We start from the raw sequence: 25,667 nt of genomic DNA, 5'->3' as shown, positions 1-25,667 counted from the left end.
ACCCTCCTCAAGAAACAGATATTTGCCTTGTTCACAGAAATTCTCCCCGCTACTATGAAAGCAGCGGTCTTCTCGCTACAATTATTACAACCAAAACTATGACATCTGCAGTAGGCTGAGCTCAAAGTCACTCCTAACGGAGAGGTGTGAGAGGGAGCCTGGCAGGCACACTCTGCTCTGGCTACAAAGCACTCAAGCACAAGGAAGCCCAGAATAACAGTTAACTATCTCTTACCTCAGTAATTAGCCTTCTAAATCCAGTCTTCTACCTTTGAAAGGTAGAACTTCGGTTTCACAACTTCGGTTCAATCAAGTTATAAAATGAAGCATAACATTCTGCATACCAAACACCAGCCATATATACATACGTTATCTGTCATAGCCTGTTCCTATATTACAGGGACATTATAAGAATAGTATAGTGTAGTATATAGTTGCCTTTTGATTGGCTGAAGGGCTTAGTTGTTACGTATCTGTGTTCACATAACTAGTCTTCACTCAAAGCTTAGGGTGAGCACAGACTTTCTTGCGCTCCCCAACGAGAAGGGCAAGGTTGACAAAGAATCATAAAGTGTATACCTAGGTACATCACTACCTATATAAAGGTATCAAAATTAATAGAAAACCCATAGGCACAGGAGCCTATCATAGCCTTGTCTATTGTCTATATTAATTTTTACTCTTCAACAGATCATAATCCCTGGACAATAAAAATGAGCAGTTCTACTGCCAGCCACAGAATCCAGTGTCCTCCCAGTACCACCATTCCAACTGCTATTGCACAAAGAGAAAGTCAAGTATTGGAAAAATAACAAAACAGAGGATATTAAAAATAAAAGAAGCAAAAGAAATCTGTAAGAGAGATGTAGCTTATTTAGCACGTTCTCTACAAACAGCAGTAACGCACAAAACCAATGATGGGCAGAGATGCTCACCCAGTGGTCTGTAAACAACACAGTTACCCGGGTTACCTGTGTCAAGTTAGAAGACGTTAAAGCTTACGGATGTGCCCATAATCAACAAAACAACCCTCCTTTATTTTCAACCTACTTGTGCAAGACAAGTAGAACATGAGAACCCATTTAATTCTAAAAGTTACTATGAGATATTTAGCATAACCCAGACCTTCTCTTCGTGGGGAAGATTAATGATATTTGAAAATCAGGAATCATAAAGTATGCAAAATAACAGTTCAGCCTACTTCAATACCTTTATGTCCTAACATATTATGTAGCATTTCCTCTAGAAGCTCTTTAGAAAAGTCAAGTTTATTATATCTTGCCACAAATAAAGAGTAAGTTGCTGACAGGGGTACAATGCTTCTTTCAAAGGACTACGGTATAAATGGAGTCACTATAACTTGTTTTGTTAAATCAGATACTAGCTCTTGATCTGCATAAAAGATTATTCTGAGAAGGAAACTTTGTCTTACCTTCACATAAGAGCTCTTTAAAGTCCCAGAATTTCCGGCAAACAACTATGTGGCTTTCTGTAATATGCAGCACTATGCTCAACATTTAAAAAGAGTATAAACATTACAGGATCCAAACTACACTGGGATTTGGCTTTCAAGATTCAGAGATGCTTGGATTTTAATGCAAGTTTAACTTACTTCAGTATTTGAATCTTTATTTAGACATGATTCCCAAAACTTCTACAAATAATGGACAGTTCAGGCTGGGCATTTCCATCTGCTCTGGTAACAAAGAATTAGTTAAAAAAAATTTATTTCTAGTCACCTGGTAAAAAAGGATTTCAATATTCTGCTCTTCTCCCATACACTGATCTATCCAGGCAATTTTGAATCAGTAAAGCAAATAATTACAGGTTCCTGGAAGACATAATGCTTATTTACAGTTTTGCAAACCATTAGAATACTAACTTCAAAACAAAATGAGCTCCTTTTATGCTTACTTGTCCTTAAAAAGAAAAATTATAGAAATAAAAATCAGAATAAAGAAATAATTTTAAAACAGAATATGTTACTGTGTTCGTGAGAAAGAACAGCTTTAGCTTTCCATGCCAAAGGTGGGAAACTAGTCCACTCGTAAAGTTGTTATTTTGAAGGTTACTCATACCAACTGCAAATGCAAGGCCATTCATTTTCAATCATTCACAGTACGTGGGATGTCCAAAACACATCCAGAAACAGGTTAAGAAACTGAGTATTTACATCATACAAATGAAGGGTAATTTGCACACAAAAACCCCCTCATTTAAATCCAGAAATATCAGTATTGTAAAACTGCGTTTAAAATTCAGTACATTTAAAACACAATAGAACTTTGGTAAAATAACATGTCCTTCCAATTGTCAATCATCAAAGTGAACAAGAAAGATTGGGTCCCAGAGAGGCTCTTTTCCTAGAGACTGCCTCCTTTTCCAATGAAATCTAAACTATGGTTAAAAACAGTTTTTTAGCTAACTACAACCCAACACAATAGCATTTGGCTAAGCCTTGAAGACAATCCAAAACCATACCTCCAGGGATTATTAACCCTTTGCTAGTAAATTTAACCTTTAATTTAATTTATTGCAACTGAGGAAAGCAGAAAAGAAAGCAGCTGGATTGAAGATCTAAGGTGAATACAGCACTGCTCTGGTTTCTTAAATGAGTCAAACCTGTGTAGTGGTGGAGCATAGGGAGCATGCTGCTCATCTCAAAGCTGCCTGAAGGTTATGTGGAAACTGGCTACATCTTGCAGCACTAACTCATCAACTGCCATGGGGAAATCTGCTTAAGTACACACTGCAGGGTATGGTTTGCAGTATGTGCTTCCTAGAATGCTGCTAGAGAAATGAGGCAGTTACAAACATACTTGAAAGAGAAAGGACCTGACTGTAATTAGGGAATAAGTGTGCATTAGAGGCTTTTAAAATTTAATTTGGATACCAAATTACATCTCAGTTCTCTCTCCTTAACAAACAACAACCACAAAAAAGCTTCTGACCTAAAATAAGCTGCTTTAAGACTGAGTACAGCAGCTACTACTCAGCCTTTATATTGTACTATCACCCTGAAAACACCACCCTATGAGGTCTTGTTGTACTTGTCCTACAAATATATGACACAATCCCTACTCCAAAGAGTTTGCAGTTTATATGTTATAAAGTCTAATTTTAGTGTGAGCATAAGCCAGACACTCTCTTACAAGTGGCAAAATTCTGAAAAATCAAGATAATTACAACCCTAGCTCATCCTGACTTGTGAGGCTATTTTTAGAACAGTATAGGCTGATGTGCTCTGAGCTTTTTTATATTTGCATTAAGTCCTCTGTGATTCCTCCTCTGAAATGTGTGCATATGCTGAGTCCATGTGAGATGCTACCACTGGCGCTTGTCATAAGAATTAAATCCCTCTCAAGCTTGTTTACAGCTCAGCACTTGTCATACTGCTCCCCTGAGCTTCATGGCTGGTTGGTTTTTTTCCTTCTCTTTGGCTCTGTGAAAGATTTAATTTCTTTTTTGTTTATGTGTGTACTTACACTTGCAGGTGCAGAAAAAAAAAATTGCTGTACCCAGATGTTTTGAAGCTGCAGTAGCATACATACAGCTGAAATTAAGGAGAAAAACTGTAGCAGATAAACCCAACTTTCTCACACAATATTCTACAGCATATTTAATAAACCTATCATGTTTCATTGACAAGACGACTCTTGAATTCAATTTTAGGAAGACCAGAATACTTTACAGTTGCTGTCTCTCCAGTTTTGCAAAGAGTTTTTTTAAAACCTGAAGGTGCGTCCAATTACTCCTATTTTCCATTTTGCTAATATCTTCTGGTAGCAGTTACAGACTCAATCATCAATACAGCTACTGCATACCAAGCTGTCTCAGCTCATTACTGAATTAGTTGAACCTCAGAGAGTTTCATCCAGATTTTCACCCGTACTTTGAAAAATATATTGTATTGTTAAAAAAAAATTACCCTCTTGCTTCTGTAGTAATAGGACAAATCATTGCCTGTAGAGACTCTAGTTCTAATATCCCAAATCTTATCTAGTTAAGCATGTATGTGTCTTTCACAACTGCAGCTGGTTAACCTTGCAATTCATTTACCCCACCACATACTCTAACAGTCCATAAAGTGTGCAAAGATTAATGAGCTATGGATTCATAGGCAACTACTGTAGCTATCCATCTACAAACACAGTAATGGCTTGTCTGCTTCACCTTAACAGCATGTGCAGGCAGAGCCTTTCTGCAATCAGTAGAAGGGCTGCTAATTTCTTTGTTCAAGCTCAGCACATGCTTTGAGAACCTTACCTTAGATATGCATGTTCCTAGTCAAGTTTATTCGCGCAAATACATGCAGAACAAAATAGTTCTTTTGTTAAGTTTCTTTGATCAACTTTTACGTTTTAACTTTTCTAGTCATGCACCATCTGTAACACAGAACTTGCTGATGATGGGAATGGTAAAAATACAAGTATCTGATGCAGAACCCACTGGAATTTTAAAGGACACTCTTGTGAAACCTAAATGGATGAATCTGCATTTCTTTTAGCTGTTTTCAGCTTCAGTAACTTTCTCTAGAGCTTCCACCGGGCACTGTGTGGAAAAGCCTGATCAGTAGCTCTGTGACACGACCTCTACAATCACAGTGTTCTGCCTGCTGTTGCAGTGGGGAAGACAAACTTTTTTTAAATATCTGTATCTTTGTTGTTTTTTCTCTGGATTTCCAGTTATCACCAAAATTTAAAAAAAAAAAAAAAAAAAATTCTTTCTCCAGTGAGATTCTTTATCTTCCTGATCCTAGAACTGATCCAGCATAGTATTCAAAAGTTTAGGATATTAGAGAGGCACCATGAAACTGGTGAATATTAGATCTATAAATAAGGAGAACTATCTCTTTTTTCTAAACACTTTGATTTCATATCTCAGCATTACTAACTTTACTATGCACAACTAAAATATACACTGTCAAACTGATTGCAGAGCAGTACAGATATGTTTGTGTAAAAAAAAAAATGCAGGAGAGAAAGTCCATTTCCTGTGCTAGAAGAACAGGAGGACAGCTAAACTGAAACTGTTTTTACAGCATCCCCAAAATGCAAGGTGTTGCACAAATAAAAAAAGACGGTACTGACTTAATATGGTCTCTGGCAAGCATAAAGGTTTCCTACTCTGTGCATGTTCTTTTCAGCAGATTAAATAAAAGACAAGAGACCCTAGTGGATAATACAGGTGAGTTGCAGAAAGTGCTTTTCACCTCCCCTGAACCAGATATGGCAGTGAAATATATTTAGCTTGATGGACAGGAATTATTACTTGAGTTTGGACTGAGTGAACTTTGTCAATTATTGACCTTTATCTAATTGGTGTACATTATACTCAAGAATATCAGTTTACAGTCAAGTCAAATGTCTTTGTGCTGTGAAGCGACTGATAACAGACAGTTTGGTCAGACGCTGCACAGAATCTCTGTTTCTTGATAGAGACCTCTACTCTCATTAAGTAAAAGCAGAAGAATTTTGTCTGTACATGTTCTATATTCCACTCACAGTAAAGTTCCCATTTGCTGCTGCTTCTTATTGATCTTTTATTGCAATGAGGCATCTTGACAATCCAATGACACTCTTCATTTGCTGCTTTGTATTTTCTCTGGAGATTCTGTTCAGCAGAGTTCCTACCAGCTTTAGCACCACCTATAAGGATGAGAATATGACTGTTATTGCATTGCAGGGAGTCAGAAGTTCAAGGTGGATGTATTTTATCCACTCTAATTAGGGATAAGCAAGAGACCGACCTCTAAAACATTTTTTCATAGTTCCCTCCCCCTGCTCCCCCCAATTTATTTTATGTAGGGTCACATACAAAATGACATAAATGAGATGTGATCAAGAAGCTCTTGTAAAAGTGCAAGTGGATTGTAAGCTCACTCAAACAATACATTTGATTTTGATGGAAAGAACCAACATATTTGTAAGGACTGTGTAAACACATCAAATAAAGAATACATGAATATAAACTACATATGATGTGAGAAGACAACAGATATTTTTATTACTGCCAAAATACAAATGGCAATAAAAGGAAATTGCATGTTAAAAGCTTGCAAGATACTACTGCTAAACAGCAGTTCCCTAGTGCAGTTAAATTGCTCTGTGAAAGCTCACAGTCAGGAAAAGAGGTCCACTTTCACACAGAATGCTTTTTTTGTTTCATTTCAACAATGAATAAACTTTCCCATATATCATAGTGTCTATGGATCAACTGTACTAGGAAGGGCCAGTGTTAGCCTGGTGGAAGTGCACAAGCCTAGCAACAGTTTGAGAGGCACAGCTGTCCTGGACAGAAACAATGCTTCCCAGAGCCCTCAGGGAGCCCTACTTCCTTAGTACAAACTGACTGAATACACATCTCGCCTACTTTTATGGAGAGTGGAGTTGAAATCCCATTTCCCTCCATTGAGTAGCTCACATACTCAGAAGCACGCTTGGATTAGCAAGATGCTCTAATTCAAGTATAAAGGCGATTTTACAACAATCTGTTTAGACAACTTCGTGCTCAAGAGAGCATAAGGACTGTTGCTGAACTCTACCCTCTTTTTAACATGATAAAAAATAAACCCCCTTTTGTTCTTTATTACTCTGTTCATCTACATCAGGGAAAAATAAAACCAAGTTATGTTTTCATTATAGTTGCACATACACAAGCGTGCCTCTGTGTGTGTACAAGGAAAAATAACAGGAATGCAGTAACCATCCAACGTAGTTCAGACTTCACCTGACTTCCTATACCGCCACCACTTACACTCTATCAATCAAGTTCAGTTTTTCTAAAGGTTTCCTTTCAGGCTGAATTCTTCCTGATTACTCGCAGTACTGGGATTCATTTTGAGTCCCTCCATTCTGTCCCAGGTTTACTTAGTAATAAGATTTCATATATAAATAATTAAGAACTAAAGTGTGAGTGCTGAACGCCTTCCTGAGTATCAGACTAGTTTTCTACTTTCTAAAATCCTACACGATAACATTTGAATCTTCAGAATTTATATTAAAAATGAGTCTTCTGTAACTGCAATAGGGTGCCCCTATTGCAACGTGCTTGCTTGGATGAACCAAATATGTTGAATTTGCATAGCTCTAAAAACATACTTCACATGCATGTGAATTATAAAAGTTATATTATAACCTTTAAGCCCTTACACTGAAGGATGTATAGGTCATACTCAAAAAAGGTTTCTACCTTCAGTGGCAGCACTTAATTGAAATATACACAACTAGTAACATCTCTGGAGATCCAGCCATAATAAGCAGACAGTTTCCAAAGGAACTGATCCAATAGCTTCATGACTTGCAGCTGTTTGGTATACTGAAAGCTCACTGTGTTTATTCCTCTTATGGAAATACTTTTGCCCGGACAAAGAAGGAATTTGTCTACAATTCCCTACAGACTACTCCAAAAACTGTATTTCTTACTGCTGAATGGGAAACCATAGCCTAACTGAATGGCCTAAACTGGCCATGCTATTCTCTGGTGCTGCTTGTTGCTGCTGCGCCAGTGGTGTTTTTTCAGCCTGATCAGCTCTGTGATTCAGCTCAGCATGTATCTGCAAAAATTGGTTCAAGTGAGACTTAGCAGCTACAGGGGAAAAGGGCTGCTTCAATCACTGAAAATGTTCTTACAGAATCAGAGCCTTACAAGCCTCGGTTTAGAAAATTTATGAGATTAAACTTGGACTCCTCTTGTAAAACTCAGTTACATTCATCTAAAAAAAATTGTAATGACTAAGTAAAAGAAATGATTTATAAAGCAAAAGTCACTTAACCCTGTTCATGGTGGTGTAGTATGATAGCCCAAAGGGTGTTGGCGGTGCAGGTTTACAAGTGAAGAGAATAATCTTTTTTTCCCCTCAACTATATCTGTAGCTATAATAGGAAGATAAACTTTCAGGTTCACAGCCCTTCTTGGGGCTGTGAAACTGAAGCAACAAACTGCAGCAAAGTAGAAGCTGGGAATAATTATTTTGAATTCTGTTATGTTCATTAATTAGCCAATTTGAGAGAAATGGCAGGTTAAACAAGTGAAGAGCACAAGACTATCTAGTGGAGAAAGTAGGAGGGTTTTAAAATCCTGCATGGGATGGACAAAGAAATCACTATAAAACAGACAGGGGTCAACTAGAAGAATGATGCCAAAGTTCTAACTGCTGTATGTTTTAGTTTTATGCTGTACTCAGTTCATTATTTTTAATATCCATTATAGGTTTGAATTTTAGCTCCCAGGCTCATCTTTCAAACATCTTTCATGATAACGTTGCTTCTGATATTTAAAGACCATACAAATGTAACATCTGGTTTGATTTTGGCACTACACCCTCACTAGTATTTTAAATACGCAAAGGGAAACAACTGCAAAGGGAAGGGAGGAAGCTTTATCATTCGCTCCACTGAATAAAATCGAGAAGAAGAGTTCTGGACAAAGTGGATTGTTATACGTTCCCACCCACAAGTAACTTGCATTACTTTTGCTAGAGACACTTCGGTATGTTTACTGTATTTTAAATACAGGTTGTACTTTGATTTCCTTTTACATCATCAAGACTGCCTTCTGATGAACCCAGAGGACAACAGATTTCTTTTATCAAATAGAAGTAAGTTCTAGACTATTAAAAAGTATGTTCTGCTTTAATAAGTTTGTTTTACTAATTTAAATTGAATCAATATTAAGTTCCAAGCAGGTTATAAACAACAGAATTTCTGCACATTGAAGTTTCTCTTGTAACAAACTCAAAGAAACTTCATAGGTTATCCTCAAAAACGGCTAAGTCATTATCGGCCTTAAACAGAGGATGACACAGCCTGCCTCGATACTTTTCTGCTGTGGTACTTACTAGCCTGCTATCTCAGACAAAGGTCACTGAAAAGTGACAAGCTATAGTTTAAAAGAATGTTTATTTTAAACAGTATTGTTAAGAGACTCCTCAGAAGAACTGACAGAACTTCATTATTTAGCAAAGATTCATAAAATGACACTATTCAACAATAAGTCACATCTTACTGTATTAATATAAAACAGCATACATGCCACATTTAAAGACCTTCTTTTTGGTTCCATCAAGGAAGACCATACAAGGACTCATCTCCTCTAGGATAACTGGCCTTTCTACGGTCTAAGAGGGCATCCAGTATATGTTATCTGGGAAAGAAAACAGAGTGAAAAGTCACACAAATAGAAGAAAAGCTTCCCTAACATGAACATGTTGCCTTAGGCTCCTTTTGGGAATTCTGATCCGATACAGATATCTAAAGCTCTTTGCTGTCTCTCAGAGCCATTAACGTTGGATGTGTCCAACTGCTCTGGTTTCTCAAGCTGCAATTTTAGGAATCTGTAAAAAAGCTTCACTGTAGCAGATAAAACAGGTTAACCAACCTGTCCCGCATATTGCACACTACTATTCATGATTAAAATTCTGAACTTACTTTTGCTTCTCCTCTGTAGAAGTGTCTTTTGCTTTCCATCACCAGCCAACAACCTGAAAGTTGATTATAGACCAACCATCAAGAGAAGGAGACATTCCAAGATACAAAGGGTTGTGACAGGGAAAAAGAAGCCATTTAAATTATATCTAACAAATACATCGCATTTCACTAAATATCCTGGGAAAATTATACCATGTGCCATCAACTTGCTAGCTCAAAGAGAAAGCAAAGTCTTTCCAAGAAGATTAAGTGGAAAGACACAAATCTCAGCTGAATTCAGCTGAAAACCTGAGAAACTGGTACACAAAATTCAATTCTCATTTCAGACAGCAAAGACCCAAGTAATTAAAACACAGACAATTTAAAAACTATTAAGTATTCATGTTCCACTTCTTCTACAGCCTTAAAAGAGAGGAAAGTAAGGACTTCAATTTATTGCTAGAATATCATGACAGGATCAGAATGAAAAAGTCACAAGAGGCTGTAAGGAACAGATCCACAGGTTACTTTCCTTTAGTCAAAAGGATTAATTCTTAATTATACTATTTATGAGCAAAACATACAAAGGTTACATTTTCAAGGCTACATTATCAGTATGAGACAACTTTCTTTATAAAAATACCACTATATGCTACTCCATTTGCCAAAATTTTTGGAGAAAACAGCTCTTTTGAATTAAATGCCTAACATTGAGAATTTAGTGAACTAAAATATGAAACAAAGTTTATTTACATTAAATTCGTAACATAAGGAATTTGTTTAGCAATGCTACCTGAAAAAATGCTTAAAGAATGGAGAACTGGTTGCTGACAAGCTAACGCTTTTTGATCATGGAATTCATCTTATTTTAAATTGCCCAATACAGACCATACATGTAATTTGAGCATTTAGTTTTCTTTATATGAAGCTAAGTTCGCCCAAATTTAAATGCAGATATACATATAATATCACAGTTATCCTTGTGGTTGTCACAAAAACCTCAGCCTCTCTGAAATAACGGTTTGAACAGTAAAAAAACCTCAACAAAACCAGCACATTTTTACATCAATAAACACATTAACTTTATAGCACCTTGTAGGCATAACAGCTACATTAATCTCCCTCAAAACGAAGTGTTTCACAGCTAAACATTTTCCACATTTTTTTTTTTTTTAATCTGGTGCAATACAGGAAACATCAACTTAACATGGTTACTTTGGGTCAACGAAATGACTGAATAGAAAGTTTTAATTAAGTGTCTTAGAGCTAGAACAGTGATCCAAAACTCAAAGGAACACAGCAAAGAACTTTCTGTATAGTGTCTGTAAACTAATACGAAATACCAGTCAACATACTTTACTTTTAGCTTCCTACTTTTCTGAATTAATGGGGGAAAAATTAGAGTCAAAATTATGCATAAAAATGTAACGTTCAAAGGAGGTAACATGCCAGGCCTCATCTAAGAACCAAGAACTGTCCTTTTGAGCTACATTAAAACCGGAGTAAAGGTTTTATTAAAAGCAAAAATCATTCAAGTAATCATAAAGCATACTTACCAATTTTTTTTTAGAGGCATATTAAGCACACGTTAAAAAAACCACAGGATGCAACTAGATAAAATAAGCTCACAAGCCTCAAAAATCAAACACTAATAAAAACAAAAAGAGAACAAACAGGTATAAAATTTGCCCTACGCAAAAATTTCTAAACAGTCTCTAACAAAACTCTACTGTGACAGCCTACAGCCACAGTCTTTGGTGGAATATTGGTATAACCTATAGCATAAAAAAATAACTGCTTTCTACATGCCAGCATATAACAATGCTTAATGCCTGCAGAAAAGCTTTGAGATCTTTTATTTAAGGTTTTGCAGAATACCAAGTGTTACTCAAGATTCTTTACCTTGACCTTCAGCTTCTAATGCCTTCTGGAAGTAAAGCACCACAGTATGATTTAACACCTATTGCCTGGGGTTCTTCTCTCCCCATTTCCAGGCAAAGAAAAGTGGACATGGTTTTGTTATAAAAGTTTTCTTGTTTAAAATACATCACCCAACACTTAGAACTCAGCATGTGCTATGATTTGATCTTTCTCCCTGGGTTTACTTGTCCATTCTGTTAAAGAAAATCTGAACTGCAGGCAAGTCAAAGTTTCTTTCCCAAACTGCACAAGGCAAACTGAGACACTGGCTGCACTCAAGGAAGCTCCAAGTGACTGAACACTCACTGACCTTAAGCTGATAATGACAACAGTTTTCCATTAAATGCAAATAATGAAGATAGCATACGCATGGCACGTGATTTCCTTAAAAATAAACATTATATAAACAATCTGAAATGATTATTCAAGCAAATATGGTAAGACTCTTGAGATGAGGGGAAATAGTTATTTCTAGTACGGACACCAAGAATTAACTTTAAGTTACTGGTTTTTGGTAAAGCAATGAAAACTTGAAGTAAAAAGAGAGAGGTGGCACAGAATAAGAACTACTGACAGCTGGATGGAAAAAAAAAGCCTAACTTTTAAATGACTCAGACGCAAAAAAACCATCTGAATTATGTGCAGTTATGTTCAAATAACTCAAAACATATTCAATGTAACTTGATCTTCTGGAGTGACTTCAGCCAAAAGTTCCAATTTAACTTATCTGTAGGAAACCTCCCAAACAACATGACAGAAATTAATCTTCATAATTATGCAGTCTCCTACAGTGTTCAGTCAGCAAATTAATTACTTCATATAGGAAAAATTGTAAAGAATTTTAGTTTTTCTCCTTCACAAAAATAACATCACTGTTTTCATGGTACACCTTACTTGCCTATTTAGAGCTATCTGATGGTCTTGCTAGAACAATCTAGTTCTCTCCCACCTCTTCCTCTGGAAGGGCTACTAGATATTTGGGTGTTTTATACCTAACATTACCTTTTGTATAAGCATTCTCTACATGGTTTGAAACAAACAATGCTTTACATATTAAGTACCTGAGAATATATATACACTTCTGCCAAATATGCAGATTTTTCAATCTGAGTTTTATTTTCCAACTTTTCTCAACAGTATGTGGCCAAATTCTTCCAAATTCTTATTATTAAAATGGTAAATGTTTTAAAAATTTAACTGCGTAATAAAAGACAAATGTAAGAAATTTACAAGCAAGTATCATACAGCTGGTTCCAGTTGAACTTAATCTTTTCCAACACCACATATCAGAGCGTTATTCAAAATATATCATTTGCATGGAGGATCATCAATCAGATTAAAAACACTGTAGAGATTTCTCTGGCTTTAAATGCAGATGCATTCAGGAACTCCTTCAGTAATATACACATCAAGTTCCATAGCTGATTAAGTCCTTTAAACTGTCCTCATTGTGATGCTGTATTTTATAGTCTTCCGCGTGTACATGCATAAAGACATCAGACTGGTTAATCATACCTCGAGTTAACAATTTCACCAAAATCTTTAAAAAACAGAAGAATACCGCAAATAATTGCTCTCAGCTTTTTCATGTGTCTTGTTATGTGAAGTTCTTAAAGTGGCAGATCTTGAAGAGCTGTGACTATGTTTACATTCTGTGTAACTTTTAAATGATAAGTGGAACACTTACACTGTTCCACTCACCATTTAAAAGTCTTCTAAACCTGCATGGATGAAAATTAAGATGCAATTCAAAATTTAAGTCATATAACTCTTTAGAGGTTGAAGCCATTTTTGAGATGTTGAGATTGATGTGGTTTCTTTAGAGGCTCCAACAATAAGCTGGATGGTCTCTAAATTTTAGTACTGTTGCTGATGAGATTCATTTAGCAGCTGAGCCCAGTTAACCTAGGACAGAGTAACTTCAGTTGCATGCTTATGGCCCAGAAATATATCTCTATATAATCTGGAAAAGTTAACACATTACCACAATACACAGCTACAAAAATACGTTTACGCATAGGCACTTGCTCGTTTAATTCTAACACACACACCCCCCCAACAAAAAACTCCACATAGGTCTCAAATTAACAATTTTAAAATGAAATTGTTTTTGGGAACTGTCACTAAATCTTTTAAACCATGGGAAGACTACACCCAAAGTTTCAAGCTGAGCATAAAATTATGCACAAAGACAACATTTTGTTGCAAATATTTACTCAAAAAGTAATAATTTACAGCAGTGCTTTAACAGCTGTTCAAAACATTTAACATTCATTAGAAACAAAACTGTAAGTCAAAAGCACATTCTGAATGTTTCAAATGGAGCAATGAAGTCAGAGCAAGCTACCATTAATCATATGCATTCCTACATCTAGCTGCTAACTAGAAGACAAAAAAAAAAAGAAACAAAACAAAAAAACCAAACCAAAACCAGCAGCCATCCTTCTGTACACAATTTAGACTACAAAAAGTCCTGAAATTGAACTGTACAATTCTACTTTATATGCCCTTGTGTCCTTTTTGTAACAGTTAGCCAGTAGCAGCTGCAAAATGGCAGAATGCATGCCAGTTGGTGTTTCCAGTTTGGGGTTTTCCTTCTTTTTGCTTAAAACAGTTTTTACATTAAACCATACTTTGGTGTGACTTACAGACCATTCCTATGGGTCTACGGCTAAGAATAATTAATACAATGGTAAAAGCCTAACAGCTACAGTACTTTGAGCAGTATGTTCTACTTTATACAATTATGTTCGGTATTTCTGCACAGCCTGCACATTGAAAACCCCACAAATATATATTTTTATTGTAATAATTCCACTTTCACTGAAAGTTTATTAAGGTAAGCTTACAGCCTGGCAGGATTACACCTGTACAGAGGTGCATAGATTCATATAATTCTGTTTACATGCTTTTACAGACAGGAATGTGACACCTAGTCCAAAGGGTTATGTTTACCCAAATTATCAGCAGACCAATAACCATCATTACAAGTGTGCTCCATTTCAGCATCAGAAGTGAATTCATACTAAATTCCACTGTTTAATGATATTCACACTGAAGGACTTAAAAAAATATTTTCTTGGCAAACAAATCACCTTATCCTGGGCTAGTTAACTATAAAAATTAGAATTTATTCCTCCTTTCAAATGTCAATCTAATAAGATATATCACATCCAAGAGACAGGAAGATATATTTGAATGTGTTACCTTTTGTAAATTTAGTTAATTCAGTTGTACATACACATACATGCTATCTTCATATAGAAAACTTCCCTTTAGTGTCTCCTTCTCTTCTCCCTCTCCCACTTCCTTTATTTTTAATAAGTAGCATCAATGAGCACACTCATCAGGAATGGTCCATGGTGTTCTTACCATTGTTTATAACAAACAATAAAATTAACATAATTTCAGCTTGCTTCATTTTCATCTGTCTTGTTTACAGCTGTTTCCATTCTGTTGGGACTGCTTTCTTTAGAATTCTCATCTGTTTGTTCAGAGAGTTGTCCAGCTTTCTTTGATGAAGGTGCAACATTACCTTTTTGAAGAATTTCAGTAGCTTCATGCTCTAGTACCTCTGATGGAGTCAAAGGCTCCAAATGAATACTGCCTTGTTCACTAATGTCTGAACTAACAGATTCAGGTTCATCTCTTTTTCTCAAGAACTGCTCAAAACTAACATCTTCACCCAATGTTAGTTTCAAGTCCCTTGCGTTCATTGCTGAAAGTGTAGTTTCATCCAAGCTATGTACTTTAGTCTGCTCATTCAAGATAACATTATCTGAACTTTGGCAAATTTTCAACTCACTTTCATCATGAATACATTTTTGTTTCTCATCTGCTAATTGTTTGTTATTATCTGAATCGCAACATGCTCCTTTCTCATGCAAAGAATTCTTTGAGCTGTTGTCAGGGAGTTCCAAACTAGGAACATTTTCTGTATTTGACAATGATAGGTTTTCTTCATTCTTTTCAACTGATGCAACTTTTTTAGTTTGATTTCTATTGCATTCTTTCGTTTCATCTGAAGAGTCATGCTCTTGTTTGCTGAAAAAAACAAAACAAGTTATTTTTATAACAAATGAAATAAAGCAACACATGGCTGTACTCTGCAAAGTACACTCAGAAAGTGGTATTGTAGATTTCCTATTTGGTATTTCTCACAAATTTTCATAGCAAGATGGGCTGAATTTAATTAACAGCTGCATTTTTCTTACCTATTTACAAACTCAGCTTTGTATTTAGCAGTCAATTAGTGCTCTTTAGTTCTTGCACTTCATCTCCAGAAAGGAAGGTTAAGTTGTCCCCTTTGTGTGACACATGGAATTTTCCAAAATACAATGCTAAGTTCCTCTACCTGCACAGCCTCTTTGACACAGATAAAGATACAACTACTTGGAAACTTTTGTTGATGATGTGCAAGAAAAAGAAACCAGTTTGTACCTTTATACCATCAAACTGACTCTGCAATACTAATGAGAGTAAAGCAAGGAAAAAAAGCCAACAGTTTGAAATGTAAATTAACTTAAATCTAAAATTTAGTTGAACAACTACAAATTTGGATTCATTGAAAAAGTGAACCTGTGAAGTAGCATTTTCAGTCAATTTTCAGAGTAAAACTGTATGTTTATAAAAAGGAAATATAGATCAGTACTGAATTATGCAAGTAAAAATGAGAATCTTACTGTATAATAAAATCTAAAACACAGAACATGAACTTTATGTAGACAAACTGATTGTTTAAACCTTGTATTATTTCAATAAAGCCACATACATGCAGCGCTTTAGGGTGACCAGGAAAAAAAATCAGAATGCTCCGAAGAAAGACTGAACTGTATACTTCAAATGCCACCTGTACCCACAAAAATACAAAATAGTCTGGTCATATTGCTATATGCAACTTGCTCATATGTTCATATTCCAACAGTCAAAATTCTAAATACTAGTTTCTAATATTTCTCTTCATTTGTTATAGGAACACCAGCTTCTCCCATCCTTTCAATGATGGAGCTCAATTTTTGCTGTAAAGATTTAAATTTGGTAAAAGTTTAATATAATTTCTAACCCACTCAAACTTTTTCAGAATGAGAAGTAGCTCAAATCACCTAAAATGATGATGGTGACAGACAAAATAAAGCGGGGGGGGGGGGGGGATATGGAATGGAAGAACAACAGTTGGTCTGATTTCAGATATAAATTCTATATAGGAAGTGAAAATAGGAGCAAATAAGTCTCCCAAACTAACTTTTAAAATTTAAAACTTAAAAATGAAAACAGTCTCTGAACAGTGACATGCAGACAAAAGATGCGAGATATACAATATCACCAAATATCTGATGAATTAAAATGCATTTGTACTTTATTTCTTAAAATAAGTTTTAAAAATGGTTTGAAATAATTTTTGGCTAAAACAACTTCTAACATTACCTAAGCAACAGGCAGTTCCAGGACTTTTAAAAGGAATAACCAATTTCATGCTACTATATTTGTATGATATATTTTCAAGCTGAAAGTCTAGACGTGTTGTTCTACTGATCCAGGAATTTAAAACAATTCATGTGATTCGCCTATATGCTAAATGGTATTGAGTTCTACAGAAAATGGTTATTCTGGAAGAGGTGCTACATACTACAAACATCCAGAAATCTGTTTTCAAGTTTTACTTAAATAAAATAATCCAAGAATATTCCATTTCCTACTTTGAATTTAAATCAGAGGAATATTCTGAGTAGGGATAACAGACTGCTGAGACATCCTGGAGCGGTGAAATCTTACTGGTCACTGAGGTAGTCATAAGGATCTTTTCATTCTGTTACACTGATTTTCATTCATAATAAGGAATTAATTCAAGAGACAGGCCAACCTCTTTATCAAATTACAACCTGTATTTGCTACTTGTGTCAAACAGAAAGGGCTTTTTTTCATTTATTGGACTATCTAAACCAGTAAATGACATTCTTGAATACACAAACACATTTTCTATCCAAGTTCTCCTCTCTCACAAACTTCTAGAAAAAAGTGGAAAAAAGGGTAATATTTGAGGGAAAACTCAAGAATAAGTTCCAGCACAAAAGCCAACATTCTGAACCACCTCCAGCTGTGGCTGACATAACTGGTCTTGCCATAACTGTTCCTAATTACCTCATCTATTCCAGAGAAATGCTTAAGCTATACAGAGCCATACAAACGCTAGTAAATATTTACAATTGTTTTCATATGAAAATCCAGTCAACTCTTTATGAACCAGTGTATATATATGACCTTTAGCTACTACTTTCAACAAGCAGCTTGAGGGTGAAGTGTAGTAGCAGAGTTAACAAGCACAGTATTATGCTTTATGTGGGAAGTTTTGAAAACAAATATTAAAAAAAGGGTTTAAATAAAGGAATGACGAATGCCTCATTAGCACACACAGAGCAGCGTTTCCATACTGGAAATCCCAGATGGATTACAAATACATACACAGAAACAAGACTCACACCAAGAAACTCTTCAAAGTTTCTGCCCTTAACATATAAAAGGAATCCATCACAATCTCCCTCACCTTCTAGTAACCAAAATCCCAGCTTCATCCAAACCCAGCCTCTCATTCTCACTCATTTTTGGCAAAACACAGGAAGGGAGGGAGAGGAAGTGGGGAGAACGAAAAGAAAAATCTATATATTTTAATTTCTCATGCAGAAACATGCTGCCTCTCATCAGCATACCTTCCCATGAGTCATTCATACCAATAAAACAGAGTATAAAAAGAAAATTGAACAAGTTTTTGCACAACAATCACCATCACAAAAAAATTATCCGCAAAGAACAGTGATATTTTAGATTGCTAAGCACAACAGTAAGTTCATTCTGATAGAACAGTTCTCCAATTAAATAATTTACCTCTGCTGAGAACTGCAGATGAATAAACAAAACCTAGCAATTGTGATGCACTAAAATCCCGCAATAAAAAGAAAAATCATATAGGATTTCAAGAAATCATTCTGTTAGTAAGTCAGCAGCTGAAAAAGAATAGCCTTCCACATAATATTAGGAATGAAACATACTGTTAGTACTCTATGTGCAAACAATACTGGTTACAGTGTAAGAAAACAAAAAATTCAGACATCAAAAAGACCAGAAAACACGAGAATGGTAATAACTTTATTATATAGAAAGGAGGATTTCAGTGAACAGTTAGAATGTAAAATCTGACTTTTGTTTAATGAAAAAAATGAATCTGTTTTCTCAAGCATGATACAAACCATGGTTAGACTATCAAATATAGGCTATACTAAAAAACTAGCTGCCATATTGTCTACATGAAGTTTTAGAATAAGACTACTTCAAGGGAGTAGCACAAGACAATTTTGAATCCAAAACATGAGTCTACCAGGTCCAAACATACAACCATCCCAAGCTACAGAAGCCTAGAAATTAAAGGGATTTTTCTTCTTTTTCTCACTGTATAGAATATGTAAGATTTGGGTGCCAAGTGAGGCTAAGGGAAGCTAGGCTCTAAATATTTGTTGTTTTAAAATCTTACTACCTCACATTTTTTTGCTGCTCTTTGCTATACATATTCACTTAACTTTGAGTATTTTATTACTTTATATTGGTATTTTATATTAAGATTTTAAAAATCATTCAGGGAAGAACTCTACAGCAAGAAAGAAAAAAATCATACAACTTCAGAACAGAACTATAAATAAGTGACATTTACACATCTGCATACAGAGTAGTTGCAAATTATGTGCAAACATACCTTCAGCCTGTGGAAAAGTATTTCCTCGTAACAAAACCTGTATTACAGCTGCATTTACCTTAACAGTTTGGTGTGAAACAGCACCATGGTTTTGAGGCACATTCCTTGCTTATTCCCACATACTGGTTTGGTTTATATAGCAGTCCTGGGGAATGCAAACTAATTTCTTTTTGAGGAAAATGAACCGGAAGCTCTGATCCACAAGTGCTCAAACTCCTAATGAAACTGGGTCCTCAAGAGTCCAAGCCAACAACGGATGTTCCACACAGCTCTGAATGTGTGCACAGTATGGGCATTCTGTCCAGGGAACACAAGTCTGGTCTAAAATAACACCTCCCCAACCACAGTGCAGTGAAGATGCAGGATTCTCAGAATCAACCGCTTTCATCTACTCATCTGCTTCTGCACCGCTAATTACTTGCTAATATCAAAGTAACTACCTTGGCTTAATAACAGAGAAAAGTGTTTGAGGACTGAGAATCTCTGGTGCTAGAGCTACAACACTCCAGGTGTCTGTCTTAAAACCCATAAAGTAGTATCAAATGAAGTTTTAACAGAAAACACAGAACAGATTTATATATTAAAATTATTTTTGTCTACTTAAACACAAGGATAGGAGAAAGTAGTACATTATAGTTATAGTGACTGTTTACTAATCTGTAGCTTAAAGACAGAGTTAGCTTCTAATACCTGAACCATTTAGTCTTAATTCTTAAGCAAGCATTTTAAGTGAAAGTAAAATTTCAAACTATTTGGCCCACACTGCATATGACTAGAGTAAACAGAGAGACTTACTGAGACTCTGAAAGCAGTTTGCCCTTTTTTTTTTTTAAAGGCACTACGAATGCATATATAACAAATACCTACAATTATGTTTTGACTAAGCTTTTAAAAGTTAAATTTGCACCAAAAATTGTGAAAGATCACTAACTGGAATAAGACATTTCAGGCTGTGGGATCTGAGGTAATAATTTAGATTAATTATATGAAGTATAAGTCTGCCCACAATATGCGCCAGAAGAAATGTATAAGATTTCAGTTATTTCCCCAGACTGCCATAAACAATACCACAATTTTGCATGTTTAAGTATAGAGCTATAATTGTTAGTTACCCAACAACTTCAACATATTTGCTCTGCTAAGAATTTGGTTGAGTATGCTTTCCAAAAATGACACAGGTTTTTAAAAACCTAAATGAATATCCAAGTACTAACATTTTATACTGTATTTTAAAATTGTTTTCCAATTGTCCCAGTAATACTGTTAACTCATATGCAATATTACAAAAAATGCTTCTTTTAACAATCTGTACAATTTATTTAAAGTCTTATGAATCTTGACTAATTTGTAGTTTAAGCATTACTAAGAATGCGTTTTGAGACTTGGAACCTAAACTCTACATGTCTTGTTGAGTAAGTACATTATAACCACCATTCAAAATTTTCTATCATAGAAAATACACATTATGAAAATACTAATTAAGTACTTTTGCCCAATTACCTGAGAAATAACACAGTATGTGTTATTTTATGTACCTGATTTCAAGATGCAGCTGATCATTGTATTTACCTTTCAAAAGTTGGTGTTTCTGTTTTTCCTTCAGATATACTAGGTCTTGAAATTTTCTGTAATAATTAATGATATTTCTTTTATTTTACATTCATGAGCAACTGATTACAATATAAAGTTGTAGAAATAATTTGACACTGACATTCCCATAAATCTGCTAATGTAGCAGAGATTGAGCATGGATCTTAGTACAGATGTTTGCAAATAGTCTTCCAAGTTAAAAAAAAACAAACCAGAAACAAAGAAAAACTTTACAGCAACTCTTGTAGCCTTTTTCATATACATAATTTCAATTATTTCAATAAAAAGTCTGGACAGCTTTTTATTTGGAGAGAAAAAAAACCTGAACTAAACTTGTGTTTTGCTAGCAAAAAAAAAGGCAAAAAAACAAAGGAAAAGCAAGAAAGACAAAGTTGAGGTGAGTATATTTTTTGAGCATTACACAGTGTTTTAGCCCTACAGATGCTATTACCTTAAGTGTAAATATAAGGAAGATTCTTAACAAAATGCTTGTCACGGAAGAAACTTGAGTCTCTATTAAAACTTTGCCAATGAAATAACTTTAACTCTAAACAACATGAACAAAGGCAATCCCCCCCCCCATTTTTAGAGCAGTAGAAAAACAAGTGACTGAAAACTGCCATTTGGAAACAGCCACACCAGTCTTCTAAAAGCATATTCTATGCTACAGGGCATCTTGCCCATAAAATCTTATTCTCACTTAGTTTCCTAAGTGCCTAAATAACAAAAGTAAGAAATTAAACTTTTTTTCTGTCTGAATAAAAGTTAATTTTGGTTTTAAAATAGAAAACGTCACTGTACATAGAGAAAGACGAACATCTGAAATGATTATTTGTATCACAACTTCTTAAATATTTAAAACTGTGTAAACAATGTTATATACTTTTAGCATATTATTTCCCTTCCCCCCCCAGAGGTGGTATATTTTGTTTCAACGAGGCCAAATTACACAGCAGGTATTTTAAAACTGTATCGTAAAGTTAAGCTTATACTATCTTCTAAAATACCCTTTGCTATACTTCTATCATACTTTATTATATTTCTGTATACAAAACCCATACACATATGACCCATGCTAAGAAACACTTTCTGACTTAAAATTACTGCACTCTACTTCCTACTACAGAACCACCTTCCCTATTCACCATCCTCCTCTGCCCTGGCTGACCATATTCACCACTGGGAACTACCAGGAAAGGAAGATTTCCTGACTTATCTCTCTGAGGTTTAAATGCTATATTTTTAAACAACCTGATTCATCTATTTATATTTTTGGTTCTTCAGCACCCTAGGGGTCTGTCCTTTGACCTCCTGCTGTGTATTCCAACAAACAGCCAAAACATCAAGCATCTGGCTGCAGCGAAATAACAGGCATTCCATGGCACCTTGGAAAAAACAACCAGAGGTCCCACATGGCCCAGACCACACTGAACAGCAGCTCACTGTTCTGAAAGGTCTTGGTTCAGATGTCCTGTAAGCTCAAGACAGCTAACACCAAAGTAGCCTATTCTGTCTGTATTCTCCATCTTTTCCAACTGGCTAGGGTGTGTGGGCTGGGTGTTTTGTTTTGTTTTTGTGTGGGTTTTGGGGGGCACGTTGCATTTCTTGTTTTATTTTTAAATGAAAGCCACTACTACGGAACAACAATTTTGTGGAGCAAAAAATGCAAATTCCACATCATCTATAATGCTGAAACACAATATGGGATGGAAAAAAAAAAAAGAGAAACTAAGAGAAAACACACCTGAAGTGGTAATGGAGTCTATGGAAAGAAAAGGTGTTATTGTGTATGTTTGAGAATCTTGCTTAACGCTGCTGAATGATGAACAGTCTTCTCATATTTATACGAAATCATTGCCTCTGTTAAAAAACCTCACCAACCACTTTGCATTTTGGAAAGCAGGCAAGCAGTGTTACAAGAAAAACCTTTACTACATCTGAGGACTTCTCCCACTCTCTTACCAGCTGGGATTTCTGTAACAGATTGCCCTTTTTGAAGGGCAACAGAAAGACAACTTCTTACAGAAGAAAATTCTGTAAAATCAGAATCCAAAGATTGTATTTTTGAAAAAAGTTAAGAAGATGTACTGTGAGATCATTTAGCTTCCTGATAGGCAGAAAGCAGGGGAAAATTTGTACACATGCCTAGAAAAAAAAAAAAAATAATTCGGGCCTGAAGAGGCATTTCCAAAGATTTTCCTCTTTAAAGAAGTAAAAATAAAAAAAAAAACTCAAAAAGTTACAGTTCAGAGTCAGTATCTACCCAGATCTCAGGTTATATTTTAGGTCAATTCCCAAGTTCCCTGAAGATGAAGATATCTAAGGCAACTAAACCATTCCTTCATTGGAACCCGGCATACAAGTCAACCAGAAAGGACTGACTGCAAACTGGAAATCTTTGGGTGTGGCAGATGTATTAAAGGTGTCCCTCCAACACTGCCACATGTTTTTGTAGTAAAACACAGAAAGCTAGATTTTTGCACTATGCATATCTTCTGAACACCATGACTCAATAGTATATGTATAGTTAAAAAAATTGTCTTGGATCTTCAAACTAGTTATGAAGTTCAGAGATACTGTTAGACTGTGTGGAGAAAAGAAAAGACATTACCTCCAACTTAGCTTCTCTCTCTCTAATGGAGATTTCGGTCTTTAACCTAGTGGATAATGAATCAAGATTCAATGTTTTAAAATACTGTGTGGTTAAAAATAGAGATAAGGATGAAGATACTTACAGTAAGAAAGCAACTTGGTAATCTGAAATCAATTTTTAAAGTTGATACTTATTTTGAGCTTAAACGTACTTCTGAGTTCCAGAAGAGCATTTCAGAATTTCAAAATGTTTTATTGGGTATACAGAAATAAGATGAACTTGTTTCATGTAACCTGTGTTCCAGTTATCTAACCTCATGAAAGCCAGGAAGCAACAGTCTTAATTAAGATGGTTAGCAATACTTTTATTCTAGCACTTACTGCAATTCTACATGAGGAATAATCTCCTCACCATAAAGGCCTTTTAAACCATGACTGAAGTATTTAAGGTCTGAAATGATAAATTTGCTGAAATGCACTTTTTAAAAGTGCATAAAGCTCTACTATGACCCAACAAAAACATTCTGCAAAACTAGCTCAATTTTCTTTTAATTGTCTACCATAACCCAAATACCCAGAACACAGCTGTAGTTTAGGGCAACTGTAAAACATTGCAGCTGACCTCCAACTACTATTTGGAGGAGATACTTCCCTCAAAATACCTTCACAGGCACAGTCCATACACTAGAGAAGCTATAAATGATTTAAATTTATTGACTTTTTTAAAAAAAAAAAACCAACAAAACCCAAAAAACATTAAACAGGTTATCACAACATCACTAAAATTGATTTTGTGTTTATATAAGAAAATGCTATCCAGAGATAACAAAATGTATGTCTCCTACAAAACCTTGTTAAGTCATCAGTTCTAATATAAAAATCTAACCTTTCAAAGGGTTCCTATAAAAAAAAGTGAACAAAACCCTCAAAACTGCTTATGCCTGTGTATCGTCTTTGTTGATGCTGCATTAAAGGCAAATGTCATCTGCTGAAGTATGGTGCTGCCTCTGTTATATTCAAATAATGTTATTAATCATAAATTATTCACGATTTCAGCAAGTCTTAATGGCTGTCCACAAGGTACAAAATACTTGACACAAGAAACTTCATCAATTTAAATTTTATGAAACATGTATAGCAATTTTAGATTGATATCTACCACGTTTATTTTCCTAATGTAATCCAAGAAAGCAGTGCTAAACCCAGACCTTTTAAAGAATTTTAGCGGACACTTTCAGCACACCATAAACACCTTCTAACATTAATGTTCTAACAGGTAGGCAACAACTCGGACTGTAGTATAAACAACTATTTATAACTATTTTAATTATTACATCTTAATTTGCAATAAAAGATGGCAAAAATAACTACCAAAAAAGGATTATTTAAAAATAACACTGCTATCATAGCACTGTAACAATGCCCATCTAATTAACAGTAAGAAAAACGATCAGGGTAAATCAAATGACAGCACATTTTTTGTGTCAGGGACTTGAAATACTCTGAAGTATTTAATCATGAGTAGCAACATCAGTAAAAGATGATGCAACACCATATATTTAGCTTAGCTTCACTGCTTTAATGATTTCTATGCAATAACTTAAACAAATATGCTGAAAATAGTACTTTGTCTAAAAACAGTCACTCTTGAAAGAGCAGAACAATTTAAACACAATTAAATCAGATATTGTATATCCAAGGACAAAGCATACTGTTGTTCTTGTCTGAATATATGTAAGTTTTGCCACCAAAATAAATGGGTATGAATTGAATCCAATACCTGTAGCTTGTTTTAAATACATTATAAATATTATTTTACATCACATTCTGATAGATTTCTGGCATCATGTTTTATAGCTTATAAAACATATTCAAATTGGCTAGTTTATGCTGTTTTAGAAGTGAACAGGGTTTATAATATTTTTGTGATAACCACATCTTTGTTAATATGGTTTACCTTGGATTCCTGACATATATTCTCAACCTTAATTCTGTTTAGGAATAGGTTTCAGAAAGTAGTTCCTTCTAATCTGTAATTAGCAGAAGTTTCATAAATGGATACTAAACCATAGAAGACTATTACTTTGTAATGTTCCCCACACTTTTATGACATAAGAAATCTTAAATCCCATAGCTCTCAAACAGCAACAAAGGCAACGCACTTTCTTACATCTATGGAGCTACAGTGCTTCTGGAAAGAACATCGTGGAAATAAAACAAAGATCATGACCATCTCTGGTAAGTACAGCCTCTTGGTCCACAATTTCAAACAATTTTGAAACCTCTCTAGAACTCTCCAAAGATTCTTTATTCTACATAAAAAATAAACTTCCAGTTAAGAGCAATGAAAAAACGCCCCCTAATTGTCAATCCCTTAAAAAACATGCCCCCAAAACGTAGCAGCTGAGCACAAAATT

The 25,667-nt window shown here is 35.1% G+C and overlaps 1 protein-coding gene across 11 annotated transcripts in view; it reads right to left on the bottom strand.

The window, feature by feature from the left end:
- Positions 1-13,541: 13,541 nt before the first annotated feature.
- Positions 13,542-25,667, bottom strand: part of ZNF280D (zinc finger protein 280D) — a 53,651-nt gene continuing 41,525 nt past the window's right edge. For 3 of the 11 annotated variants that reach the window (XM_075505945.1, XM_075505947.1, XM_075505951.1), the window contains 3 exons: positions 23,270-23,315; positions 20,638-20,693; positions 13,543-15,371 (listed from right to left, as the gene is read on the bottom strand). In XM_075505945.1, the coding sequence (XP_075362060.1) occupies positions 14,735-15,371; positions 20,638-20,693; positions 23,270-23,315 (739 nt within the window). In that variant the 3' untranslated portion in view covers positions 13,543-14,734. Of the gene's footprint in view, positions 15,372-20,603; positions 20,694-23,269; positions 23,316-25,667 lie in introns of those variants that run through there. The other 8 variants (XM_075505949.1, XM_075505953.1, XM_075505946.1 and 5 more) reach the window with 8 other exon arrangements.

This window comes from Mycteria americana, chromosome 6 (assembly GCF_035582795.1).
Source record: "Mycteria americana isolate JAX WOST 10 ecotype Jacksonville Zoo and Gardens chromosome 6, USCA_MyAme_1.0, whole genome shotgun sequence".
NCBI classification, from domain to species: domain Eukaryota; kingdom Metazoa; phylum Chordata; class Aves; order Ciconiiformes; family Ciconiidae; genus Mycteria; species Mycteria americana.
The sequence above is the reverse complement of the archived record's forward strand: the minus strand, read 5'-3'. Positions and strand labels throughout refer to the sequence as shown.